The 13,053-nt window shown below is 36.7% G+C and overlaps 1 protein-coding gene across 1 annotated transcript in view; it reads right to left on the bottom strand.

Annotated features, from left to right (window-relative positions):
* Window positions 1-10,790, bottom strand: part of LOC149782342 (ATP-dependent translocase ABCB1-like) — a 47,877-nt gene extending 37,087 nt beyond the window's left edge. The window contains exons 1-3 of the mRNA XM_089933720.1: window positions 10,431-10,790; window positions 2,810-2,855; window positions 2,130-2,256 (exon numbers count right to left, since the gene is read on the bottom strand). Of these exons, the coding sequence (XP_089789846.1) occupies window positions 2,130-2,256; window positions 2,810-2,855; window positions 10,431-10,522 (265 nt within the window). The 5' untranslated portion in view covers window positions 10,523-10,790. The remainder of the gene's footprint in view (window positions 1-2,129; window positions 2,257-2,809; window positions 2,856-10,430) is intronic.
* Window positions 10,791-13,053: the final 2,263 nt, after the last annotated feature.

Below are 13,053 nucleotides of genomic sequence, written 5' to 3'. Positions count from 1 at the left end.
ATCTCATTTGAAAAATGAGTAGATCCACTGAGACAGTGAAGAAGTGGCCATGCTTGTTTTACTGTTCTTTTGTCTGAATATGCAAAAATGCAAATCTGTAATTATATCCACAGATTGAGTTTACTAAGTTACCCTGACACTTTATGCACAGCCTACATTAGTTGCTGGTAGCACTTAGAACTAGTATATTTTATTCTGTACAGCTGTATTTCCGAATGTTTCAGGAGCTGGTTAAGAGTCTCATACTATGGCGTCCATTTTAGATAACCGTCACCGTGTGCCTGAAATTCTAACAATAGTTATTTCCCCTATCGACTTTCCGCTGGATGTTATAAATAATAAATTGTTTTGACTGAAGCTAGGCTCGCAGTTTGTGATTGACTTGTTTCCCCCTTCATATATATTCTGATTATCATGAAGACGTGCATGCATTTCAGCCAATGATTATACTTCCTCAAATTGTTGTGAATTATTATATTAGATATATTGCCCGTTAAATTTGCACCTGCATGCCATATATGACAGAATCTTGTGACATAGCGAATCAAGTATTTACGGATGAATTTCTTTGATATTTCCTACTTGTTATCGCCATCATATGAAGATGCACATGACGGACAATAACTGTATCCTTGCGAATTTTCATATGGCTATTACTCTGCCCAAACGACAAATAGGAGCAGTGTATTATATAATTTTGTGATTGCAACTACTCTGTCAGTTATTGCTGTATTTATAGGATATTTGACAACTGTTATGGTCAAACCTATGACTGCACTACTGTACTGTTTGCACGAGTAAATACCATTGTGGATTTCAGCTTGAAGCAACTTGTCTTATGTTCATTTATTTCACTATATACTCATTTCTATCATGAATGTTACGAGGGTGAGGTTCTAACATTTTGCAGACCGTTCTGTTAGTTTAAGACTGGAGTTCAAACTCTGGTCATAAAATAATAAATTGGAATGTTTCTTTGCTGCTTTTGTTTCGATTCAAGGCCTATGTTTTTGAGCGAGTTTACTATCCTGGTCTAACGATGTCTAATACTGATGTATGTTCATTGTAAAAGCGTTAGTTTCAAATCACACAATATATCCGGCCACCATTTATCAAAATGAGTTATCTAAATAAACACATTTAGGAGTCATGAACCTTATATTTCAAAGGAAGCTTTATTTTCGTACGTAGGATTTCGTTTAATCAGAGACAATCATCCATTCTAATCTAAATCTTTGTGATAAAATGTCATTTTGATTCGGTAGACTGCGTTCCATAATGTATCCCTCATTATAAAATGTACATATACTTTGGATTGTATATTCTTACATCGCTCATTCATCGTTAAAATGTATTGGTTTCACATACGTGACCAGTGATTTGTGCAGGAAAAAACTTGTTGATATGTAGTGCTAAGACCGATCCATTCGTCAAACTGGCACAGTGAAAATTAATATTGATTATAGCAAAAGGGAATGGTAAAAGACTAAAGGAGGTTGTCAGAGAAGATAATGCTGTGGCAGGAATATTCGATTTAATGAATATTTCATACTTAATGACCTCTCACACCACCTTTCTTTGTTTTCTAACTCCTTTGTAGTAACACTTTAGCTTTTATATTTCGTCTACATAAGAAAATGACAAAGTAAGTATCGACATCTTCGTAAGTGTTTGTATTACCTGCATGGGAACAGTTAAACAGTTTATGGTTTATACACACACACACATATATATATATATATATATATATATATATATATATATATATATATATATATATATATTGTTAAAGATATATCGATACAATTAAAAGCTATATAGCTGTAGAAACAACATTTAGCGCAGGCTTTTAACTTTTAGGTTGGAATAGGCCATCTTCGTTCTTTTATTGAAAGTAGATGCGTGCATGCAACAGGGTTCTTATATATATTTTAAGCATGACGGATATAATAAAAGAATTTAAGAAGTCTCTTGACAAAATGAACCTTTGACAAGCACGTTAGCCTTGATACGTTAAAAACATGATATCCCTGTCACTTCTGAGGACAGTTTTCTTTTTTCTTTTCATTAGTTTTTCTTGTTAAAGGTACACAATCTCCCCAATATAAAGAAGTCAACAATGATCTCACCTTTTATAAAATCGTTGGTCATATCCCCGAAGAAGATAAAGAGTACGGGCCATGCCGCTCCGTGTACTATGGAGAAGAGAGAACCAATGAACATCATCAACACATCCAGGCAGTTGGCGTAACGAAACTGAAATCAATGGCTCAACTACAGCATCTCCAACGTTACAGTCAAAGTTAAGGGCATATACTTATCAAATATGTAAAAATGATGCCTACAATTTCTTTCTTTCCTTTTCATTAAAAAAACGGAACCAAACCAAATTTTCATCTTAGAACAACGAGAGCAAAACAAAGCTATTAAGTGGTTGCAGTATACAGTAATATACATTACCTTCGATGGAAATTACCAAAATATAAAACTTATCAAAGTAAACGAAACCTTTGACTTTATCGAGATAATTTAAACAAGTAAATATACGCCAACAATAAGTAAAATACTTTCATTACATATATACGTAAAGATGAAACGATCGCATTAGAAAGAATAGAAACGTTGGGTTGACAAGTGGATATGTTTCTAAGATTTATTCAAACGTTTAATTAACATGAAGACAAAATCTTATGCAAGATGGCTTTTTATGATCGTTCAGAATTTGCATGATGTGATAATTGTTTGTGATGTAATTATAAAAGCTCTAAATGAAGCTTTTCAATGATTTATAATAATATTCTATACTTACGAGATCAGAGAGACTGGCTGACTTTTTACCCGTATCATTGCTCTTACTGAAAAGAAATATAACACATAAGTAATCTACTGTCGCTGAGCCTGTTTAAATAAATTCCTTTAAAATAAGAAAGCATGTTTTGTCGCTTGCTTTCTCCACATGTGGTATGGTCGAAAACAGTTGATCGCTCAAATATGGGGTTGCATGGGCCTGAAATAAGACACATTGAATGTTTGAAAATAAATACAAATAGAGCTATTAAAAGGAAAAAGGGTGGAATAAGTGACAAGTTTCATTGATAATTAGAAAAAGTTGTGCGATACAAGTTTGTCAAATAATGCTGCTATTTTGGCAAAATGCACACACAGAAGTGTCATAGTTTTGAGCCTAGTTATTTACAACTGGAAATCACGTAGACATTCATGACCCAATTATATTCACAGTACCTACACGATCTTACAGATAATAAAATATATAATGTTTATTTTTATCTTGGAGAGAGAGAGAGAGAGAGAGGGGATATAGAGGAATCCGGTAAATATAGTTTGACTGAGAGAGCGGTCAGGTAAATAGAATTTTACTGTCAATAGACGGCACATGCCATGATATCAAATAATTGTTGGTTAGACAGGCAAACATATGCGATTGCACAATCAGGGTCGAAACATAGGCATATAACGACGTGCTAACTTTCATCTAAAAGTTTACATTCATTGTGCTTGGCTCATGTTAATACACGTTCGGTTATCATCCACTTCAGGGAATGTGGTACAAGTTTCAGAGTGATACATTAGCTGGTATTGTTGTAAAGGATCTTTGTGCGCCTTTTCACTTGTAGTTTCCAAACGTATTTATGGCCAGATACAGTCATAGTTGTGCTTGAAAGCAGGGTTTTTAATATCCATACAACATTGATGACTTGCAGCATTCCCTTCTGGAAATAATTTTGTTGTTTAACATTTTAATATTTCAAAAATCCGGGTTAGAAGTTATTACGGTTCTGTCATAGTCCTATTATTTTAAATATATTTATTGAGGAAATTGTCTTTAAGATAACTCCTTTTGGCGGCATATAAAAATGTCAAATATATCTTTAAAGTGTGTCTTTTTCTGAGTTAGACCTCATCTATGTATGAAAATAAAAGAGACAAATACATACCAGCTTGCTTGGGTCAGTGACTGCACAATATTCGTGTATTTTATTTTGGCAGTATTAATGTTATAAAAGGAAAGAAGTTTTTAAATTATGTACTTTAGGGTATTTGAAGGCGCACGTTTTCGTAGCTAATTATAATTTATAAGGTACGCTGATAGCAGACTTTAAATTATTCAGGTAGTCCGCTTTTATGAAATCGACGCATACTGCGTTGCTCAGAATGACGCGATAAATTAAAAGGATCCAACTAAAGATCGTGTTTGTTTGCTGTTTTTTTTGTTCTTGTTTAGTGTATGCCTTTGCAAAATGAGCCATTATTACGTACAGTACATCCAAGAGCTTGTACTTTGCAAATATTCATAGGTGAAATACCATAAATGTGTTTCTATATGGATTCAGAAAGATTCGCGGTACTATTGAAAAAGGATCTTATGACGCACACTTGAAAAAACAAGCTTAGCAAGTTCAGCATCCAGTCAATATTTAATTTTATCTTGGAGGGGGGGGGGGAGGGGGTGGAAGGAGGTGAGCTAATTTTAGTTAGATTTAGCAGCCAACAGATGAAAACTAGGATGATATAGAATAACTGATTACACAGCAAATATACGAGATTGCACAACAAAGGCCAGATAATAGATCTATATATGACGTGCTAACTTTTGACCACAACGTACAGTCACTGAGCATGGGACATCGTAGTTCATAAAAATTTGAACTGAAGATATAGGCTACCATATTATCTCCATAGGAAATGAATTTTTTTTCTTACTAAACCTTTCTTAGAACTGAAGTCGCAAACTTCATTTCTTGTTACCTCACTATTCATACAAACTGATAACCATCTTTATCTCCACAGGCACATAGACTTGGTTCTTTCTGCTAAAGCCAATTTTTGTTTAATTCTTTGACGGTTATCATCCATGGCTAAAACAATAAATTCTTCATTATCTTTCATCAAATATCATGATTACCTGTTAAAATGCTTATAAACCGTTAAACACAGATTTGTGTTTAATAGTATTGCGTACGGTTATGAGTCAACATATTACATTCGTTAAAATGAAAATAACACAATGTCAAAGTATGTTTAACTTTACGTTATCTTTAAATTTTAGCAAGTTTTAAGTTTGATTGTGTACACTATTTTAAGGACTAGTTTTCCATATGCATTAGACAAGCCGTAGCGCCTTAAGATTGCGTTTTAAAGTAGTTTGATATCTAATCCGTAACTCTACCATACTTTTCAGAAGCGACCATGGATATAAAAACACACATGGCTTGTAGGTTTGCCGTTAGAAAAAGAAGTAGGAATGAATGTAGCTACCAAAACATTTTATATCCGTATAGAAATATTAGCTTTCGAAAACAAGAGACTAGCTCAGCAATTATCCCGACATACCCATGACTGATGATATTAAAAAACATAACTGACTTTAGCTTCCGGAAAGAAAAAAAAAAAACTAAACTTATATCCAATCGCTCAATCGGTCGGAAACGAACCGTGCGTTAAAAATGTAACCATAAACCGATTTTCATTGGTCGTAATTTTGATTGAAATTAATCATTTCGTTTCCTTATTTTTATTTCGACTGAACACAGATGTAATATTATGCTTGTCATTTGATGAGAACCTCATATGTAAAAAAACAAAACAACTAAATTACTAAGGTGTCGCGACTATAAACACATTCACATGGTTCGGATATTGCTCATTTGCAGGACTTGACGTCATTACTTTATAATTTCACTAGTTCATTGTTTCCTGTCATACATCTGATATGTGTTTTAGCGATTTATTTTATTTTTTCATTTACCGCTCAGGTGGCCTAGTGGTTAGAGCGTCCACCTCGGATGCGGGAGGCTGCGGGTTCGAACCCTGGCCAAGTCATATAAAAGAGTTCAAAGATGGTACTAACAGGTGCCTGGCTAGGTGCTCAACATTCAGAGGTTAGTGTTAGGACTCGTCGATCTGGTGTCAGGATAACGTGACTAGGTGGGACATGGTGATACATGTCTGCGGCATGATGCCCCAGTACTAGATATCACTATAAACTGCCACCCTGCAGACACCGTAGCGATATGACTGCAAAACTGTTAAAGCTACGTTAAATTCCAAATCACACGCACACACATATTTTTTTATTTCGACTGAACGCAGATGTACGATTATGTTTATCACGTAATGTAAACATCAAATGTCATTAAAAGAACCGAAATTACAAAGGTGTTACGACTATAAACCCATTCACATGGCTCGGATATTGCTCCTTTGCAGGACTTGACGTCATTACTTTATAATTTCACTGGTTCATTGTTCCCTGGCATACATCTGATATGTGTTTTAGCAATTTATTTTATTTTTTCATTTACCGCTTCGGTAGCCTAGTGGTTAGAGCGTCCACCACGGATGCGGGAGGTAGCGGGTTCGAACCCTGGCCAAGTCATATAAAAGAGTTCAAAGATGGCACTAACAGATGCCTGGCTAGGTGCTCAACATTAAGAGGTTAGTGTTAGGGCTGGACGGCCTGGTGTCTGGATATAGTGTGACTGGGTGCAACTTGATGCAGCATGTCTGTGGCATGATGCCCCAGTACTAGACATCACTATAAACTGCCACCCTGCAGACACCGTAGCGATATGACTGCAAAATTGTTAAAGCTATGTTAAATTCCAAATCACACGCACACACATAAATTAAAATAAAAAATTGAACGCAGATGTAAGATTATGTTGATCAGGTAATGTAAACATCAAATGTCATTAAAATAACCGAAATTACAAAGGTGTTACGACTATAAACCCATTCACATGGCTCTGATATTGCTCCTTTGCAGGACTTGACGTCATTACTTTATAATTTCACTGGTTCATTGTTTCCTGTCATACATCTGATATATTTTTCAGCAATATTATATCGATTAAGTCATTTTAATAAATCAATTACTCATTATTTTCGACTTACAACTTCAACATCTCTTTGATTCGATGACGTTATTGTATTTCTGTCTGATTTGAATATTAATAAAACCGTACGATCAAATTATTTGGAAAAATTAACAATGCATATTTAATTACTAAACATTTTTGCTTTGTTTCCAATGCTTTGATTCTAATCGAAAGGGGGTGGGGGGTGAATCTTATCGCATGTGTATGTCTCGCTCGAACTGTCTCAACATAACTCTGTCATCTCATAGTCTTTTCTCATAGGCAGTAAATCAAGTCATCTTGATTGGTGATAATTCAGTGATGTGTGTGTGTGATATTTGGATTATTAGCGTAGCTTTAAAACATTTTCCTTCATATCGCTACGATGTCTGCAGTGAGTCAGTTTATAGAGATGTATAGCTCTCGGGCATCATGCCCCAGACATGTAACATGATATCCCAACCAGTCACATTATCCTGACACCAGGCTGACCAGTCCTAACACTAACATATGAATGCTGAGCGCCTAGCGATGCAGCTGTTAGAATAATTTTTATAAGTTTTTGGTATGACTCAACCGGAATTCGAAACGATATCCCGCATCCGAGGCGGACGATCTAACCACTCGGTCCGACATGAAAATGTTATTCTGTTTATGAGTATGTAGAGTCTGTACTTCAGGCTTTAGGCCAATGTCACGTGACGTATTACCAACATGTCCACTTTATGAGTATGTATAATCGGTACTTCAGACTTTAGGCCAATGTCACGTGATGTATTACCAGCATGACCACTTTATGAGTATGTAGAATCGGTACTTTAGACTTTAGGCCAATGTCACGTGACGTATTACCAACATGTCCACTTTATGAGTATGTATAATCGGTACTTCAGACTTTAGGCCAATGTCACGTGACGTATTACCAGCATGACCACTTTATGAGTATGTAGAATCGGTACTTCAGACTTTAGGCCAATGTCACGTGACGTATTACCAACATGTCCACTTTATGAGTATGTATAATCGGTACTTCAGACTTTAGGCCAATGTCACGTGACGTATTACCAGCATGACCACTTTATGAGTATGTAGAATCGGTACTTCAGACTTTAGGCCAATGTCACGTGACGTATTACCAACATGTCCACTTTATGAGTATGTATAATCGGTACTTCAGACTTTATGACAATGTCACGTGACGTATTACCAGCATGCCCACTTTATGAGTATGTAGAATCGGTACTTTAGACTTTAGGCCAAATTAACGTGAAGTGTTTCCAACATGCCAAACGGTAGTGATACTTTATAACAGGACACATATTTCTACCTACATACTCATAAATAATACGATGTACAAAAAGTACACTTTCCCTCAGGTTAAATTAATGCAAACATTTCATCATATGGCGCACACAAAATAATTAAATACCATGAAGGTTTCTGTTTTGAAACCTAATATTTACCAAGAAGACAAAGCTTTAGCTTTAAAATTTATACCGGCTTTGTTCTTCATTTAATTTTTTTCAAAACCAGCTCAAATTTGATTTTCCCTTTTAACATACGACACCTTTGTAATTCACTCAAACAAGAATAAGTGTCTGGACACAGTAAGGTTATCGTCTACAATGGTTTGGTTGGGACAATCTGATTATTGAAAGCTTGATCGAGATTCATTTGTACACGTTACACGATGTGTGGCCCATGGAACCAACACACATGACAAGGCACATCTATCTGAATAGTACTTTAGCAGATGCATGGAATATAATTTAGAATCCAGGTGAACGTTTTTAAGTCATATTTAATTCCGCGAGAATAATTTCTAACCTGTACATTTGTACTTCCAAATATTGATCTAGGTTACTAAATGCTGTTTCTTATCAACGATCCGTCAAATTAATGTCTTGGCGCAGAAACAATTGAGTTTTATACCTTTTCCATTTGATGGATATTTGTAAAACCAATATATGTATTTTAACAATGATATTGTGTGTCTAATTACTAGGATGGGTGATTTGGTCGTATCTTTTGTTACAAGTGCGAAGTCAGTCAAGCTGGACAAGTCGGCTTGTCTTAGGACCCAAAATGCCGAAAGACTATACAATAAGACACCGGCCAGTAAGAGTTACCAAGGACCTTTAACGAAGTTAATACCTAAACATGCAGCTATTACATATTTATGTATCATTTAACTTCATTTATGCAATGAAACATTCTTCTTCACTATAGCATAGTAAGTGAACAGTTGCATAACCCATGTAATGCATTTACATTAGCCCTCACCCTGTCATCATATATTTTTTTTAGAGGGCTTTATATCGTATTTTATATGGGGTAAATTCATCTATAGCCAGAATGACCCGTTTTGAGACTTGACATAAACTGCCGTGAACCAATCCAGCTTTATCGTGGTAGCTTGTTTTGTATCAGTGTTTTACAATTAAATGACAATTAAATGTTGAGTGTTTTCTCTTGTATTGCATTAAGAAACTAAGGTAATGTAAAATCCGTTGTACAAAGACACGTGCAGACTTCGAAACTCTAAGTTCCTTCCGTCGTGAAGTTTCGGACTCCTTATTTGGCAGGCGGGGCACAGAAGAAAAGACAAATGTGGGTGTTTGTTTGTAAGATTTTCATAATTGGTCCAGGAAAACCCAAAGAAATAAAGCAATGTTTAAAGAGAGAGAGAGAGAGAGAGAGAGAGAGAGAGAGAGAGCATACAATAATGTTATGTGTGTGCGTGGAACGAACTCGTGCAAGCTGAGGGATGAGGTGGTGACAAGTCCTCTTTATAGCTCAGTATTTCAGAAACACACTCCCCGTTCTTAGCATTAAGGAGTTTACAAAGTGCAGACGTGTCGTAACGTAAGCTGATGAAACACTGAACTGAAATGATTAATAACTGTTTACATTCCGTTTATGGTATATTTTTGTGGTTGTAACATGCATCGATCGATCTATCGATCCAGAGAGAGAGAGAGAGAGAGAGAGAGAAAGTATACAATAATGTTATGTGTGTGCGTGGAACGAACTCGTGTAAACTGAGGGATCAAGTGGTGACAAGTCCTCCGTATAGCTCAGTAGTTCAGCCCCTCACCCTCCCCCCCCCCCCCGTTCTTAGCATTACAGAGTTTACAAAGTGCAGACGTGTCGTAACGTAAGCTGACACAACACTAAACTGAAATGATTAATAACTGTTTACATTCCCTCTATGGTAAATGTGTCAGATCGTATAATTTGTAATGAAACTCGGTGCTCGTAAAGTCAAATGAACACTGTGTGGGTTCTTGGTTCTTTTTTTTTTTTTCTACCGACTCAGGGTAGCATATAGAAAGAGTGTGTACAGGTTAGGGGCACAGGGCTTTTTCTCGTACACAATAAATTAGGCAGGGGTCCATCGGTAAGCTTTGCATAGGAGCTCGCATAGGAGCCCAAACATCATAACTGCACCACTGTATCGACTATATCCCCGGAATACGCTAGGCCCAATGTTGCCAACGACATTAGAATACTTTATAAATTTAAAAATGACACGTGTCGTATTTAACTTACGTTTTGTCGTCGGCGATTGGAACTGACCCATTACTGTTAGCTGCCGGGGGTTTTCTTAGCAAAGGCGTCTTCTCCGCCACCGTGTCGTTCATTTCGAATACTTCTTTGAAGATTAATAGAAGTGGACAATGCAAGTGGAAAGACTTTTCAGTTGACACTGAATGGTCGTGGTTCAGTTTAAAACATCAATGAATAATACAGCTACTAGATCCATCTGACGAAATATGCATATAAATAGTCATGACTTCTGAACAGGGATGGCCTACCGGTATATGTCACCGAGCTGTGATATTGCACAATATCTTCATGTACGGCTTATTTACCTTTCAAGATTAAAGTACTGTGTCCCTTGTACACATAGCCCCCTAACCTGGACCTTCGATCGGTGACGATATTGGCTGACATACCTGGGTGATGTAAATGCATTAGTTAACAGGACCATGGGCGCTGTACATAGGAGCATGCGTGTGTGTGTGTGTGTGGGGGGGGGGCACATGCCCCTACCAACCCCAACCCACCGATTTCACAACTAAACATGTTTTGGCTTATATCCGTAAAACGTAATTGCTGGCCACTAAATATTTGATCCCTCCAAATAAGTATGCGGGCGCCCCATGATATTCATCATAGTTCTATTGTGCCAATATTGCATACATGAATGGAATAATGGACAGGTGAATACACACATGATGTATGTATACGGATGTATAAATAAACAAATTATAATGAACGAAAAGGAAAGAAAGATTGTTTTAAAAAATCATACAAATTGCACATTACATCTAGAGCATTTATTTAAGTTTCAGGCGGTAAGGCAGTACATATACATGATTACAGGATGTAGAGTTACATGTATAGCATTTATGTAATTTTCAGGCGGTAAGGAAGTACATGTACATGGTTACAGGATGTAGAGTTACAAGTAGAGCATTTATCTAATTTTCAGGCGGTAAGGCAGTGTATGCATATGGTTACAGGATGTAGAGGGGCCCCGAGTGGTCTAAAGCGCTCTCCGTTACGGATCACTGCCATCTCACCTCTGTCTGCGTGGGTTCGAGTCTCGGATTCGGCTAATGTGGGTATGTGAAAAAGCTTGCCAGTAGCTTCTCGTGGGTCGGTGGTTCTTTCCGGGTTTTCCCGGGTTCTTTCTCCACCATTAATACTGGCCGCCATGTATAGCCTATCGTGTGCTGAAAAATGGCCTTAAACCCTACAACAACAACAACAACAACAACAGGATGTAGAGTTACAGGTAGAGCATTTATCTAATTTTCAGGCGGTAAGGTAGCTACGACGTCGTAGCCTCAACTTGATTTGTTGTGGTTGAGGATACGAACTGATCCCATATCATGTAATGGAGCAAAAACAAATCATCACTAAAATCAGAAAAACAATGTAGAAATCAACTACATAAGTATAATCATGTTGTAAAAGAAGTTTGGCTTATTTTGAATTTATTAAGCCCTTAGACGATAAAATAAATTGGCATGGTTACTCTAATCTTATTCTGTCCGCCATGACAGATAACGCGAGACTCTCGCCGTGACCCCTTTTCTACATAAGGCTTGCCAGACTATATTTTGGATATTCTACGCTATATTATTATCAATCCAGTGCGAATAATCGCTTCTTGGTGAATTTCAAAGTTGCCGATAAACCGTATTTAGTTTTAATGCGCAGAATTTCTGACCCAAACGGCGCCAAATTTTTACTACGATTTGTTTACATTTCCAAATAAGGCGTCAATGTCCTTATATGGCACACAAACAAACGAGGCTGAGAACGGAAGTAATCGTTATTTGAAATAATATGGCGGACGATCTAAACGAAAATATCGGCTAAAAAAGGTAAACGAGATTTTACAACTATTTCTACAATGGTTTTCGATACTTCCGGTATTAAATAAGAGGACTACTCAATTTGTTGGATTATATGCAAGGAATATGTTTAAAGTGTTATTATTCGGCTAAAAGAGCGCCGGGTGTGAATCACACCCGGCTTGCTCCATTAACACGTATATGCTCATGTTAGTACCCTGTCCACGAGGTACGAGTAAGGGTACTAATATTAGTACTAGCGGTAAGGCAGTGCATGTACATGGTTACTGGATGCAGAGTTACATGTAGAGCATTTATCTAATTTTCAGGCGGTAAGGCAGTACATGTATATAGTTATAGGATTTAGAGTTACATGTAGAGCATTTATCTAAGTTTCAGGCGGTAAGGCAGTACATGTACATGGTTACAGGATGTAGAGTTACATGTAGAGCATTTATCTAATTTTCGTGCTGTAAGGCTGTGCATGTACATGGTTACAGGATGTAGAGTTACATGTAGAGCATTTATCTAATTTTCATGCTGTAAGGCAGTACATGTACATGGTTACAGGATGTAGAGCATTTCTCTAATTTTCAGGCGGTAAAGAAGTACATGTACATGGTTACAGGATGTAGGGTTACATGTAGAGCATTTATCTAATTTTCAGGCGGTAATGTAGTACATGTACATGGTTACAGGATGTAGAGTTACTTGTAGAGCATTTATCTAAGTTTCAGGCGGTAATGCAGTACATGTACATGGTTACAGGATGTAGAGTTACATGTAGACCAGCAAGTTGTTCACCT

The sequence above is a fragment of the Sinohyriopsis cumingii genome, chromosome 15 (assembly GCF_028554795.1).
Source record: "Sinohyriopsis cumingii isolate HCF-2022 chromosome 15, ASM2855479v2, whole genome shotgun sequence".
Taxonomy (NCBI): Eukaryota; Metazoa; Mollusca; class Bivalvia; order Unionida; family Unionidae; genus Sinohyriopsis; species Sinohyriopsis cumingii.
Note: the sequence above shows the minus strand (reverse complement) of the source record. Positions and strands in the feature narration are given on the sequence as shown.